The following is a 16,008-nucleotide window of genomic DNA, read 5'->3' as shown; positions in this document are numbered from 1 at the left end:
AAATTTGCAACTTATGAAATCAGTGTCCTCCCTTTAGTTCATGCCATCTCCCTTAGCTGTAATTTAAAAAATGAGTTTTTTGAATGATTTTCTCTTTTAACATTATTCTCAAATTCTCAATTATCTTAGTAAAGGTCCTCCTATTATGGCTTCATTCTGATTGTCAATAGTATCAGAGTAAGGTGGACCCAAGTGGTGCAATCGAGGAAAGCACAAGACAACTAACTGTCTTTTAGGCTAAACTACTTTTTATTGAATAATCAAGAATAGTCACACAATTTCATAAAACCGTGAAAAATAACAGAGTGTCATCATGGCTACAAGATGATCAGTCCAGTTGCTCTTGAGGTTAACGTATTAAATTCTTCCTATATGGGTTTTCTTGTCTTCCTACCAATTGCAGCTCCACCCAGCTCGATGTACTTCCCTTGTATTATTTTTCTTGGTTGAAGTGTAAGTACCAGCTGCTGTAAGTCCCACATTAGCCAACCATACACAGTTATTAGGCCTTCTAATTGGCTGGTGATTATGATTATTATAATTGATTCAAAACCAAGCTGCCAGACCAGCTACAGTCCTCAGCATGTCCTCTTATGGACTGCATTGTTTGGTTTTGAGATGTGTGTTTAACACTCGGGTTAACGATCTTCCTCATTTATTTATTATTTTAACCTTCAACAGACTTCAGTCGCATGCAAGCCATTGTCCATTATGATCCTGGGTTGGCCTAATCAGTCCCTACGTACCTGCAGTTTAATTTTCTCACGAGTTGTTTTCTGTCAGACCTGTCAGATCCTCTCAAAAAACAAGATGTTGCATATACTAGAAATCTGAAATAAAATCAGAAAATGCTGGTAATATTCAGCAGGTCAGGCAGCATCTGTGGAGAGAGAAACAGCTAATGTTTCAGGTCAATGACCTGTCAGCAGAATTGGGAAAAGTTAAAGATGTAATTGGTTTTGAGGAAGGAGTGAGTGGGACAAGGACAAAAAGAAGGCCTGTGTTAGGATGGAAGACAGAAAAGATTGAATGACACAAATTAGTCTTACAGGGCCAAAGGATGATGGGGAAAGAAAAGAAACAAAGAAACAAAAGATGTGCCTAGAGCAAGTGTGCTGTTAACATTGGGAGATGGGGTGAATTGACTCATTTTTAGAATATTGTGGGTTGTTTGATTTTGAATATTGTTGATTGTTTTAGAATGTAATGGATTGTCTCAGCTGCTGTATTGGAATTAGTCGCATCTGTCAAAATCTGAGCAGAGTTTTCAGAGCAGGTTGTTGGATATCCATTGGCCTGACGTCGCCTCAGTGAGATTGAAGTTCTTAATAAAAAGATTCCTTTTTTGAACTTTGTAGTTACAGAGAATCAACCAGGCAGGAAAAAACCTCAAGGAAGAGCTGTGTCTTTGTAATAACATTGAGTTAACACAACAAGGTGGACCTATGCACTCTACTGAGTGTCCTTTTCACTTGTTTTTTCTTAAATTGCTCTGTCAGTGCTGCAGTGGTTCTTATCCTCTCGACTCTTTTCTGCAATCATCAATTTTCTTCATATTTCAGTACTTGTAACCCTTATTCATATATGATATAGCTGATTTGATACATTTTCTTCCTTTTCATTTTTCAAATTGTTTCTTCATTATTTTGTTTTTGACATTTGACTTTGGTAAAGTGTAATGGGACAAGTGTGAAGATTTTGTACAATGCAGAGCACTGTGCAGTACAATTAGATGTTGATCTTCCAAATGTTGGCTGGTGTTTGGATAGAATATTTTGAGCTGTATAATATTAGTACTGATAGTTATAGGTGTATCACAACAATACCACACAAAAAGTTTATTAGTAGAAGCATTAAACTTAATTGGTTTATGTGTGCCTTTTTCTTCTTATGCTGTATTGATACCAAAATGCTAAGTAAGAAATTGACAATACTGGATTTGAGGTGAGCAATTGAGAGCTTCATGGAAGAAATGTACTGGTGCAATAATAAAGTGTATTGGCTTAAGTGCAGATTTTCTAACCTCGAGGCTGCTTCCCTTCTTAAAGAAATATTTTTCTTATTTTGACAGGGACCTGTGTATTAAGTTGTACAGCACCAGGTGGGGAAGCTGGCAAGAATTTGATAGAGTCTGCGAATATAACCCTCTGGAAGCTGCCATGTTTACATGCCTGGCTGATGTCAGAGAACCATGTCAGCTGGGTTGTCAAGGTCTCAAATACTGCACTAATTTTAACAACAGGTAAGAGCCTCCCTTTAGTGACTTTAAAATCACCAAACATTAACCCTGTTTCCACATGTTTTCTGAAGTAAATGGTCATAACAGAAAGCCCCAAAGTATATATTTTTTATACATGAGTTGTTTCTGGAGTCCTGGAAAGAGAACTAGACACACTGTGAGAAATTTTAAAAATTAAAAGGGAATGGGCAGCAAAATGGTATTAAATGGAAGCACTTTCAAAGTGCTTTCTATACCGCAGAATTCTAAGGTTCTATGACATCTGTGCACACTTAAAAGTTATTGAGTCTGGAAACGGTTTCATGTGCTCCAGATGGTGCTACAATGTTTTTCTTCATGCAGTAAAATTAAAGATGGAACTTTGATGTGGATAATATGCCACATACACTTAGCTTGAATTTTTTAATGAGTTAATACTTGCAGGTACAAATCACTGCCAGTTAATCTTCTGATTTGTAAATGTCATAATCAGAAGGCAGATTGTGGCTGTTGCGTTTTCTATTTGGCTAAAATCTTTTCTGCAAGCACTCTCCCTCATTTGTTCAACTCCATGTATCGCTGGGAATTGTGGTAATGCCATGGGTGTGGGGGAGGGTGTGTCGTTGAAAGTAAACCAGGAATATCGATCCTGTCAGAAACTCATACTCCGGGCATCTGGTGACCTTTCTCCATTTTCCTCCATTAAAATTTGACTTTAAAATGTGCCTTCAGTTCTGTTTATCTATTCTCAGACGGTGAGTTGTTTCCTGTTCCTTCCCACATCAGATTAGTTTTGCTCCGTTTACCAGTATTTCTAGCTATTGAGTGGGAACTTTGAAAAAAGGCTGCTCCCTTTTGCCAGGCCTGACCAGGGAGAGTAGCCTCTGAATTCCATGTGAAGGAACTCTAGATTTGCTATTAAATTAAGCTTCATCTTCTGTTCAGATGCTTGATCTTTGTTGGCTGGCGACAATGAGGAGAAGGCATTGTGTGGTTTGAGCAGTAATCAAATGAGTACATTGGCTCCAATGTTATGCAGGCTTTGGCATTGTGCAAAGTTGTTTGAACATCAAAGACTGCTTCAAAAGAAGATGACTGATGCTCATTCTGGCTCTGGCTCCAGTATTGAGCCGCCAATGCCAGAAACCTCGGACCTGAAGATTCAACTAAGAAAGTCCACCCAGGGATCAAACTAAACATCTGGTTCCCTCAGTTGCCTTGGTGGTTGAGATTGTATCACTGATATTAGATAAACACTACATTCTATGACATCATTCAAACAAACCAGGATTCCAACATAGTATTAAGATAACAGGAGTACAGGTGTTACCTTGTGAGCATGTGTGAATGAGTGACTGAGTGTGTGGGTCTGTACTTAAGTGCTCTGGCTGAATTATTAGAAACTGTTCACTGAAAGTACATCTAATTCCCCTCTTGTGGAAAGGAAGACAAAGGAATGAGAGAGAACTATGTTTCCCCATAAAGTCCTTGCACCTTCAATGGCAACCCTGTTATTTCACATAAGTATAAAGGCCCAGATACCAAAACTATGTTGGTCAAATTTGCTGACAATCCTAAAATAGTAAGAGCTGTAGACAAAGGCAAATAATAAAATTTGCCATTAATAATTTGTATACATATCATCAAAAACGTGGGATATTAAACTTACAAATTAGGGAATAGAATCAGTACATGGAGACTTAGAAAGGGACTAATGAGTAATGATACACATGCCAATTTAAGTGTCTCAATCATGTCGCTATTGACATTCCTTGGCTTTTGTTTCTTTAAACAAAATCATTCACAAGATGTGGTACCGCAGCCAAGGCCAACATTTACTGCCCAGCCCTAGTTGCACGGAGAAGGTAGATAAGACTGCCTTCTTGAACCGCCAAATGGTTTGGTCCTACTGAGTGGCTTGCATGAGTGACTTGCATGGCTACTTCAGAGGACAGTTAAGAATCAGCTCTGCCATTTCCGCCAACTCCAGCATGATGCCACCACCAAACACATCTTCCCTTCACCCCCACTGGCGGCATTCCGTAGGGATCATTCCCTCCGGGACACCCTGGCCCACTCCTCCATCACCCCCTACTCCTCAACCCCCACCTATGGCACCTCCCCATGCCCACGCAAAAGATGCAACACCTGCCCCTTCACTTCCTCTCTCCTCACCGTCCAAGGGCCCAAACACTCCTTTCAAGTGAAGCAGCATTTCACTTGCATTTCCCCTAACTTAGTCTACTGCATTCGTTGCTCCCAATGCGGTCTCCTCTACATTGGAGAGACCAAACGTAAACTGGGCGACCGCTTTGCAGAACACCTGCGGTCTGTCCCTGTCGCTTGCCATTTTAACACTCCACCCTGCTCTCTTGCCCACATGTCTTTCCTTGGCTTGCTGCATTGTTCCAGTGAAGCCCAACGCAAACTGGAGGAACAGCACCTCATCTTCCGACTAGGCACTTTACAGCCTTCCGGACTGAATATTGAATTCAACAACTTTAGATCTTGAACTCCCTCCTCCATCCCCACTCCCTTTCTGTTTCTTCCCCCTTCCTTTTGTTTTTTCCAATAATTTATATAGAATTGTCTTTTCCCACCTATTTCCATTATTTTTAAATGTATATCTTTTATGCCCTGTTAGTCTTTCCACCCCACCCCCACTAGAGCTGTACCTTGAGTGTCCTGCCATCCGTTCTTAATTAGCACATTCATTTAGATAATATCACCACCTTCAACACCTCTGTTCTTTTGTCTGTGACATCTTTTGATTATCTGCTCTTATCACTGCTTGCTTGTCCCTGCAACACACTGCCCCCCCCCCCCTCCACTTCTCGCCCCCCCCCACTCCACTTTAAACCAGCTTATATTTCACCCCTCTCCTAATATTCTCTCAGTTCTGTTGAAGGGTCATGAGGACTCGAAACGTCAACTCTTTTCTTCTCCGCCGATGCTGCCAGACCTGCTGAGTTTTTCCAGGTAATTCTGTTTTAGTTAAGAATCAGCTACATTGTTGTGGTAATGGAGTCATCTACAGGCCAGACTGGGTAATGATGGCATGTTTTCCTTCTTCCTTGTACTCCATGCCATGACCTGTTAATTGTAAAACAAATGGGGATTAGTTGTATTCGGGTGGTGGGCTTTGATGGGGATTCACCTCTGCTCATATGCATAGGAGCAGACTGAATGTGTGATTGTTAGTTGGAGGTGCATTGTATGCTATGTGTATCTCAAAATAAAAACTTACATGTCAGTGTATAAAGGTTAGGCTCCAGCATTCTGTCCTTCACCTTTAAGCAGCCATTCTCTGCTGCCATAAGAAGACTCAGCTAGACAGGTAGTGAAGGAAAGAACACTGGAACCTAGTCTTTATGTGGTTCACTCCCACATTTTGTTTTCCTTGCTCTATCCCGGAGTATGTCTTCATATGCAAAATATTTGGTAATGTTACCTGAGTTCTTTGTTACTCTGATGGCATTTTGCAATTAACACAAGCGCTTTGTGTTCTCATTTTCGGATCGTAGAAAAATAAACATTTTATCAGACCTTGTGACTTGGGACTATAATCATGAATTGAGTTTATTGAAAGGAAAATGAAACAGAGGTATAAAGTCAATATAGCAGATTTCATTTGGCTGCAGAATTTTCATCTCATTCTCTTCAAATACAAAAATAATAAAAGTTACTCCACTTTGCTAATTTGTTTACCAATACTAAACCTGGATCACTGTCTGTGACATAAAGTTATATGTAGGTTTCAACAAACGAATGCAGAGAATTCATCAGTACAGTGGCACAAGAAGAACTGTAGCATGCCGACTGATGCCTCTCTTAGCCTTTGGAAGTTTGAAATGGATGGAAAGGTGACTTTCAATGCTGAACAAGTGTATCAGAGTTTCACTGTTCACTCTCTGAACCCCAAACTCTACCCAGATTCCAGACCCACTCTTTATCTTAAAGTAGTAGATTTTAGGACATAGCCAGGAGCCAATTGAATGGTTTCTATTTATTTTGCAATCAAAATGTTTTTGATAGAAATAATTCCTTTGAAATGACATGTAGCGTATTGCACTGAAGTGTATCCTCTTCATGTAGGAAGCCAGTCAGTAGAGAGACAGTCAGCAGAGAGAGTCAGGCAGCTGCAAGACTTCCTCAACAAGTAACACTGTGACCAGTTAATTCTCATAAATGGATATCAAAAATATATAGACTTGCTATGGATTTAACTACCTCTATTTCACAGTCATAAAGACATTTAAAAAAGTTTAATTGCAGGAGGTTTAGTCACCATGACATGCAAAGTAATCATGCATTGGAAAGGATATGGAAAAGAACAATGATAGTGTTACAAGTTAAAAGGGATGAGTTCTGAGGAAAGATTGGGGAATTGGAGCTGTCTTATATTAACCCATGTTCCCAAGGAGCACATGTTAGTTATAGAACTTTAACACTGTTGCCCCTATTCCTTAGAAATACCCTAATCTATTTAAAATTTGTAAGAAAACTTTGTTTATGTGAATTACTGCGTCATTATTTTACATTCTAAATTCCTATGTCCATATTTTTAATGAAAACTGCCTGTGCAAACTTCTCATAATATGTGCACATTCTTCTGCCAGTTAAGGTCCTGGAGTGCCACCCTTGACAGGGCATGTACATACTGTGTGACAAGTTTACATAGGCGGTTCCATTGTGAATGTATACAAAGGAACTAACAATGGAAATATGAAGATAAGAACAGTAAGGTAGAATTTCAGTTTTGAGTGCAATTGACAATCAGGGTGCAAATTGCACCCAAAATTGTGCTGGTTTTGAGAAATTTTCTCTTCCTTGGCTTTGCGTCATATTCATTTACATATCACCAGACACACTTTTTTGTCATCTATTAGCGCAATCAAGCATTACTTTAAAATAGAGCTTTAAAAATATTTGCTGAAAAATTGATATATTTGAGTGGCAACATTGCAGGATTTCAACAAATGGGGTGTTTCTATTGAAAATTGGAATGAAAAGTCCATTATAAACCCACACAGTGGGCCGAATTTTCCAAGCCACCTAGTGGCGGGCGTGATAGGTGGCGTTTGCGGAAAATATGGTGGAACCACTTTCAACGTGTTCCACAACAGCACGCAGGCGGCGTGCACTTGGTGGCCTTCACTTTTGGGGAACTGAAATGAGTGCGTAGCAGCGTTCTCCACAGCTCGCCTGTTGTTTACAGGCCGCAAGGGGGCGCGGAAACTGATGCCAGACCCCACAGGTGACTGCTGAGAGGTGGGGGGGGAGTCTGGGGGGAAGTGCTGGCCAGCCTCAGAGGCAACTGCTTAGGGGTGGGGGGGTGTCTGGGGGGGAAGTGCTGGCCAGCCTCGGTGGCAACTGCTGAGGGGTGGGGTGGGGGGGGTGGGTCTGGGGGGAAGTGCTGGCCAGCCTCGGAGGCAACTGCTGAGGGGTGGGTGTGGGGGTCAAGTGCTGCCCTGGCGCTGCATCCCGCACACAGGTAATCGAGGTGGGGGGCAGGGTAAGCGAGAGAAATGGCCACACTTTAGGGACACCTGAATAAACTGACCATGCCTCTGCAACTGAAACAGATCAGGCACAGCCACAGTGATATGATTGAGATCAGGCTCCTGGCTTGCCTGCCTGCCCATGCAAGCAGCACAGAGGCACCAAAGGGCCACTGAGCACTCCATACCTTACCCCCTCCCACCCCCAGGCACAGACTTCAAATCCGCCACCACTTTATTGTCCACAGAGCAGTTGGACTGCACATGTTGTACAATCTCCTCGCCAACGCTGGCCATGTAGCAGTCACTGCTGGAGGTGCTCACAGCCCCTTGCAATCTCAGCATCCTGGTTTGGACCAGTGTCCCCCATGTTGCAGGTTGACGGGGCAGCCATGCAGCGCACTCATCTCTGGCCACCCGAGTGGTGACACACAGGGCCAGGAAAGGTGCTAAGTACAGCCATGATAACTATGTCTCTCTCTCTCTCTCTTTTGTACAGCAGGTGGACCACGTCAGGATCATGGATCCTGGTGTCCTAGGTGTATGCCTGATGGCCTACAGAGAGCGTAGAAGACAGAGGAGAGAGCGACTGAGGCCCCTGGCCGTGCACAGGCCGGTGCAGCAACCTCATGAAGAAGGGGCAGCAGGGGCTCCCACACACGCTGCCCAGGAGTGACAGCGAGCCGTGGCTGGTCAGTGCCTTGTGACACCCAGGGTCTATAGACGCCGCCTGCCATTCCTGCAGATAACTGAGAACCCATTTCGCTGATGACTGTGCATGTCTAGGGACTTGATGCCTCACATCTGCCACTTACTGCAGCACTTGGCACCAAGGAGACATGGAGGGCACCCACTGCCAGTGGCTGTGAAAGTGACCACGGTGCTCAATTTCTACGCTGGGGCTCCTTTCAGGATTCCACAGGTGATCTTTGTAGGATTTCACAATCTGCCACCCACAAATACATCCATGAGGTCACGGATGCCATCTTCTCCATGGCACACAACTTTGTGCATTTTGTCCGGGATCGGGACAGCCAGGATGCAAGAGCCATTGAATTCGCCCTGATCTCGGGATTCCCACAGGTGCAGGGTGCACTCAGGTGGTCTCTGGTCTCCATCGCTACACTCGGTGGATTTCATCAACCACAAGGGTTTCCACTCACTGAACGTGCAGCTGGTATGCGACTACCAGAAATGCATCCTGCAGGTATGCACACAGTTTGCAGGGAATGTGTACAAAGCCTACATCCTGAGTCGTTCACAGAACTCTGCAGTCTTCCAGGGTCCACAGAGGCTGTGGGGTTGGCTCCTTGGGTACAAGGGCTACCCACAGAGGTCGTGGATAATGACACCCGTGCGGCGGCCTCAGACTGCAGCAGAGTGATAGTATAATGAGGCTCATGCAGCAGCTGGCAACTTGATGGGGCAGACCATTGGGGTGCCGAAGATGCGGTTCCGGTGCCCGGACCAGTTTGGTGGAGCCCTGCAATACAGTCCACAGAGGGTGTCATGCATTGTCGTTATCTGCTGCACCCTTTACAACCTGGCACTGCAACAGGGAGAGGGGCTGGCTGAGGAGGAGATGGAGGAGCTGCACGTCTCCTCCGATGAGGATGATGCCAATGGGGATGAGGGTGAGGGGTCCTCAGTGGTGACGACGATGAGGCTCTTGCACTGGCTAGACGAGGCAGGTGCACTCGGGAGGCCCTCATAACTGCCAGATTTGTGGAGGATGATGACAACATGCAGTGAGGTGCCCCCATAGTCCTTACTTCGCAGTTGTGAACGTTTGACTCCAGACTGGCTTATATCAGCGGCAATGCCCTTTGAGAGAATGCCCCTGTGATGGAGATGCAGTGGAGGCACTAATAGTCGCTCGATCACAGGAGGATGATGACAACATGCAGTGAGGACTCTCCATAGATCTTCACATGGTCTCTGATAATGTCTGACTCCTGTCTGCTTGAGGGCAGCTCGCTTGCACGCCATGATCAGGGCCATCTCAGAGACTCAGCCATGAAACATTAGATGCACCTGATGCTGTGTCTGCCTTCAGCACCTCAGCCCTTCAGGAGCTGGTGCACAGCATCACTGGTGGCAGATGCTGGTGTGATGGGGGGCAGCCCCACCATAAAGGTGCTGAGAGCACACAGAATATGAGAGAACCCTGTGGCACCTGCCCACTACATTCTGGCAGCAATGACCAGTACTGCCAAGGTGCAGGCATCAGTAATGTTTCCAGGGTGTGTGAGGCTGGACCATCACTGTGGTCTGAAGGCCGCACAGAGCACAGGGAAGAGGCCCTGGACTGAGACACCTGCCTTTTATCTTGTGCAGAAAGGTTTCACACCTGGGTGACAAGAACACTGCTCATCAGAACAAGGAGCTATAGGCAGGGAGACATTCTTGAGAGTTTATTGTACGATTATGTACAAGTGATTAACACAAGTGCCCAGGCTGTGCAACTAATTCTCCTTAACTGTCCTAACCCTGCCACTACATTTTGGTGCTCCCTGGACATCCACAGCAGAGGTGGAAGCAGCCTGTTGACTGTGTTGACTTTGGCAGGCATCCTCTGGAGGGCCAAGACTTGGAGAGCCCCAGCCTGCTCTCGGGGTCCTGCTGTGTGGCAGTGGCAACCTCCTCGGCCTGTGAAGCTGGATCTGTGGAGGTCACAGGAAGAGGGGAGTCGGATGGTCTGCTCACTCCCAGGGTCACCTGGATGGATGGCCCCAGAGTGTGCACCTGCTGATCCTCCTCCCTATGGGTGCCCGAGGGCCCCTGGCTGACTCTGTGAGCAGAAGGAGTAACTGGAGTGAGATTGAGCCGTCCAGCAGCCCTCTTGCGTACACACTGTTGGAGCCCAACTATGGCATCAGCGATGGAGTTAAGCCCGTGCAGGAGTGACGTCCTGGACCGAGGTCTCCGTGGCGGCCGCCGTCCTGCCAATGTTGACTTCGGTGCTTGCAATGCTGGCACTATAACCTCAGCCTGAAGACAGATGGACTCCTCTATCGTGCCTTGCATTCTGAGGAGTGCAGCGGCCATCCCTTCTTGATGTTCCTAAGCTTGCCTTTGCAGCTCCAGCAACTGTGCCATGACTGAGTCCAGAGGCTTGTCATCTGACCTGGCCTCCAGCTGTCCTCCAAGTGCTGGGGACCTGGGAAGTTCTTGCCTCCGCCTGCTGTGGATCAGAAAGTGCGATGTGCTGACCAGATTGTGATCCCTAGGCTATTCTAAAGCTAGGTCCCATTGAGGTGTGTGTCCCTGTGCTGGTGGAGGGTGTGGGTGAGAGCTGTGACGGGACTTCGGGGGGGTGCCTTCAGACTCCTCTTCGGAGATTTCTTTGAAGCTTGCTTGGAGGTTCTGGGTCGTGGACTTTATCTGCTGCTTCCCAGATGCGTCTGCGAAAGCAAGGAGAGATAATTATTGCTTAGCCTGTGAAAGAGGACACATCACTCACGGTATGGTTATCTGATGGATGTTGCACTGCTGGATCCTCACTTGGTAGAGCAGCGCCAACCTCACATCAGCACAAGACCGATCCCTGTCATCGCCAGCCAGCTGGATGGCTGTGTTTTCAATTTCTGTGAAAACCTGAAATTCCGGCATCCCTCCACCTGTCTGTGACCTTTCCCTCCTGTTGTTAGCCAGTTCGTCCTGCATGGATAGAGATGGGGAGGGTATATCAGGACGCCTGATGATTGGTATGCCTGGTCTGTGTGGGTGGTAAATGGTCCCATAGACAGGATGAGGACAATGAAGGTGCATGTGAGAGAGTAAATGGTGATGTCCTTTGCACTGGCAGTGAATGAGTGCCCTGTGGGTGTGTAATGGGTTTGTGAGAGTTGGGAGTGATGAAAAGAGTGACTTACCCTGGCGGAATGGAGGAGATGGTTCATTTTTTGCAGCACTGGGTGGCTGTCCTGAAGGGCGTTGGTGCTGACCACCACTGCCACCACCTCCCAAGCCGGGTTGGTGACATTGCTACCCATCCTGCGGCCAGAGCGGGGGTAGAGCACATCCCGGCGGGCCTCCACGGCATCCAGCAGTCGCTCGAGGGACCCATTGTTGACGCGGGGGGCTACAGTCTCTTTGCCCTTGCAAGTCATGTCTCTCAGGCAGCAGTGATGAGCTAGTGGCAATGAGCACTTTGCTGGCGGCTGCCTTTTAAAGATGGCGGCTGGCGTAATGCAACAGTGTGGTGATGGAGAGTGGGCGAATGAGAGCCCACCCACCATAGAAGCGGTATGTTTCGCGGGAGTAAATATAAAATGAGGCGGGCTCGAGAAGATATGGCGTGAAAGCCCGCCATTTTCATCAGCGGGTAGGACTTCATTTTACCCGCCCGCTACCACACTTAATGCAATTCTGGAACAATTCCACCCAAAGCCTTTTATTCCTGCAGATAGGTGGGTATTTCATTTTTAAAGGTGTGACAGCTTGCCTGTTACAGTTTCATTTGCACAATAGCTGCTGTGTTAGTTTTGTTTAAAAAAAAGCTACTTCGTCTGCATACAATTCCAGGCTCTAGACTTTGTGTGGCTTTAATTCATAAACCTTTCGAATTGCTGCCGGAAGTTCAATAATTGAATTTCTAAGAGGGTAAATCATTCGCGTAGTGTTGCTTATAGCGGCACAATGCAGACTACATAGATTCCCCGGGTGTACCATACCATGGGGCATTACTTGTGCAATACACATTCCGGTCATCATTAGTAGCATTGAGAAATGCAGCGCAAGTTGCATAGTTAGATCGCTAACTGCGCTGGGGAAATGCATAGTCCGTGTAGCACTGCTTCACACCCCATGGTTTGTAAAGTAAGGATTTAAACAAGATTTTGTATTCCCCTATAAATTTATCCATTGAATTGTCTCTTGTGTCTTTTAATATTTGATTAAGGTTTCTACTTGAAAGTCTAAGCCCCCTCAAAAGCCTGGATTTTAGAGTTAATGTTTTCTGTAAGAGCTTATATTTTCTAATAGAGCTGTAATGTTATGAGCTGCATTTGGATTTGCCATCTGAATACTTAGTGTGTTATTTCCAAGAATACATCAGTATATTCAGCTATCTGTGCTGAAGGAATAGAAGGATGGGCCAAAATGGACAAAAGTGTAATCTCATATTCTAGAATGAAGAATGGCAGAAATATACAACATTTTTCCTTGGAGCTCAAGAGGACAGTGAAGGAAGAACTGTAGAAAAGAATGTTGAACAGTGATAGATCAGTAAACATTGCTGAGGATTACGTGATTGCTTTGTTGAACACTTCCATTCTGTTCTGAAGTGTGGCCCTGGCCTAGCTGAGACTCATCATCTTAATTTCCCTCTCTAATCTCTCAGGTTTTGCTCTTCTAAGGTGCGCCAAGGCAGTTCAATGCAAGTTTTCAAATGGGATCTCCCTTCAGCCTGACTGTGTGTGAACTTCAACCTGACACATGAAACTCTTGTCATAACTTGCTTTCTTTTGTCATCCAAACCAAAAAGGATGTTACCCCAACTTGTTACCCCAAATTGGTGCCCCTCTTTATAGGGAGGGGAAAAGTTTGCCAAGGTTCCTACATCAGATTTCTGTCTGATGGCCTTTGCTGGAAAGTGCATGTGTGTCAATATTGAATAAGAACTGAATCAACTGCATTCAAATAACCAGCCACTGTCTACGCAGAAATATAAAGAGAGGGATCAAAGCACTTTAAGAGACAAGACAATGGAGAAACATTGTTTTAAAAAGAAAATGAACACTTCAATGAGATTAGGTTTATGGACATTCTTTGTATCGTTATTTTAATTTTCTAACCTGACCCATTTTTAAAAAACTTATAGGTGAGTAGCTGTCCCATCTTTCCTCCATGACAAAAAAATGTATGAATGGTGGTTTGATGATTCAGGTCAAAATTTACATCAGCAACTAATCTTACTCAGCATTATCGTTTGTCTAGAATAGCAACTTGAGCTCTGCTACACAAAGTTAATACAATATCAAGAGTTGTTGTAATTGGTCTAGATTACTAATTTGTACTTTCTAGTTTTCTCCTGTGCTTTTTCATCATTTGAAAGAAGCATTCTACTCTCATATTTGTTAGTGAATATTTTTTAAACTAATGCTAAATTTATTTAAAACTAAATTATTAGTCTGGCAATTTCAGACGTTTCCACCATACAGCAACTCATTCAGAGAATGTCAGTAAAGATGATAAAATGTTCCAGATTGTCATTGGAAATATAACTTCTGGATGGTGCAAGAAAGGACCTAGCAGGCAATGGAAGGGTAATAGTTGGAGTTAATAACTTGCTATTCTGTATACAGCAAGTGAAATTTTATGTTGTTTAGACCCACAGAATTGTTCCGTAGCTGCAATACTCAGTCGGACCAAGGAGCCAAGAATGACATGAAACTTTGGGAGAAAGGGGCCATAAAGATGCCATTTATGAATATACCTGTGAAAAATATTAAGACCTGTCAACCAGAAATGTGGAAAGCTGTTGCCTGTTCGTTACAAATCAAGCCATGCCACAGCAAGTCTGGAGAAAGTATCTGCAAGTAAGTTCTATTTTACTGGAGCATTAAGGCTTCATCTGATTGGCCACGCTAATATAAAGGTGTGTTTTTTCATGGTTTGTGCTTTGTATATTCCTTATTTCCCATTGCATGTTTTTACTATGTTGAAGCAGTTGAATGCAATGCAATGGGACAGTTAAAAAATCATATTAAAATAATTGAACAATGAATTGTGTAATAAGCTTTGTCTCACCTCATCTCATTTACCTTTTCGTAAGGAGCAGTACGCAATAGTGTTTCTGCTGCAGTTGCTGAATCACTTACTGCTTGGAAAAAGAAGCAAGGCCACAACAAACTGTTTGGTGTCTTGCTCATCTGGAATATGGTGCTTTTGTGGGGTAACAAAGATTTTGTCACCTCCAATTAAAAGCAAAAATTGAATTACTTACTTTTATTTGAGGTGTTGAGAGGAACAATTCCCACAATACTCTCAAACAATATAGAATTAAGGCTTGCAGCTCCTTTAGTGACGTATATTTTCTAGAAAGATGTTTTGATATTGATAATCGTGGCATTTTAGCTTGAAATGCTTGCAGCTAAAATTTGTGAATTTTTTGTTCTTATGGAATTACATTTTTGCTAGACTGTTTAATAACAAGTTCCTATAAATGGACCTTGTCCCAAATTTGGAAATCTGCACTTATTCTATATTTTGTTTTCACAGAGCTATGTATTTTGAGGAATTATTATTGACCCTACTTGCAGCAGCCAATTACTGGATTTACTGCATCCTTTTGCCAAGTTACTAAGTTACCTTCAAAATGTCAGCACAGATGCCTACAGACTAAATAATCAAATACATTTAGTTACAGTTAAATAGTTTAAGGAACAGGCAAGTTGGGACAAAACTAAGAATGCTGTTGAGTGTTGAGGCTCCCAAATTGTGTGCTGTAATAAAGGAGGCTTCATGAGTCACAAAGGATAGGGGAAGAAAGTACAAACCAGATATCATTTGAGAGAGGAACAGTGAGCCTTATCTTAGAAGAGTCAAGAAGGAACGAGAAAATGTAGCTGCATGAGAAGAAACAGTTGTGAAGGAGCAAAATAGCCAATAGCAAAAGGGAAAAGGCTAGATGTATGTGTTAATGCAAGAAGAATTAAGATTAAACTTGGGTAAGGACAATCGATGCTTAGGCAGTAGCAAAGTATCATTACTTGAATTGAAATTGAGCTACACTCAGCAATGCATTCCAGGTTAAATATTTTTAAAAGAGTTGAGGAAAGCAGAATAGGAAGGGGGTGTAGTATTTATTTATGAGGAAACAGATTTCAACAGTGAAAAGGAATAATTTTGCCAGCGATAATGTACAGAGTCGGTGGTTGGAGCTACAGAACAAAGCAATGCAAGCCATCAAATTGTTGGAAAGAAATTGAGGAGGTAGTTTGCAAATAATTTAGAGTGTGCATAAGCAATAGGGCAGCAATAATGGCGACCTTTATTCAGAGTTCAGTCATCTGAACATATTAGGAAGGAATTTATGGATGTATTCGGTGCTGTTTTCTGAGTTAGTGCATAAGTTGATGTGGAAAGATGCAAATAATGGATCTGGTTCTGGGTCATAATTCCTGGAACCGGTCAGCAACAGGAAGAAAACAGGAAGCAATGGGGAGGAAAAACAATTAAGAATGAGCAATCAAAATATAATTAGGGGTAAGCAATCAAAATGTAATTAATGTTAATGCCAAAACAGGAAAGGAAAGATCAGCCAAAATCAAAGTCAATTAATTG

General features: G+C 43.7%; 1 protein-coding gene across 4 annotated transcripts in view; it reads left to right on the top strand.

Moving 5' to 3' along the window:
* Positions 1–16,008, top strand: part of reck (reversion-inducing-cysteine-rich protein with kazal motifs) — a 261,283-nt gene that overhangs the window by 190,038 nt on the left and 55,237 nt on the right. For all 4 annotated transcript variants that reach the window (XM_041190606.1, XM_041190607.1, XM_041190609.1 and 1 more), the window contains 2 exons: positions 2,072–2,242; positions 14,052–14,261. In XM_041190606.1, the coding sequence (XP_041046540.1) occupies positions 2,072–2,242; positions 14,052–14,261 (381 nt within the window). The remainder of the gene's footprint in view (positions 1–2,071; positions 2,243–14,051; positions 14,262–16,008) is intronic.

This window comes from Carcharodon carcharias, chromosome 6, assembly GCF_017639515.1.
Source record: "Carcharodon carcharias isolate sCarCar2 chromosome 6, sCarCar2.pri, whole genome shotgun sequence".
NCBI classification, from domain to species: domain Eukaryota; kingdom Metazoa; phylum Chordata; class Chondrichthyes; order Lamniformes; family Lamnidae; genus Carcharodon; species Carcharodon carcharias.
Note: the sequence above shows the minus strand (reverse complement) of the source record. Positions and strands in the feature narration are given on the sequence as shown.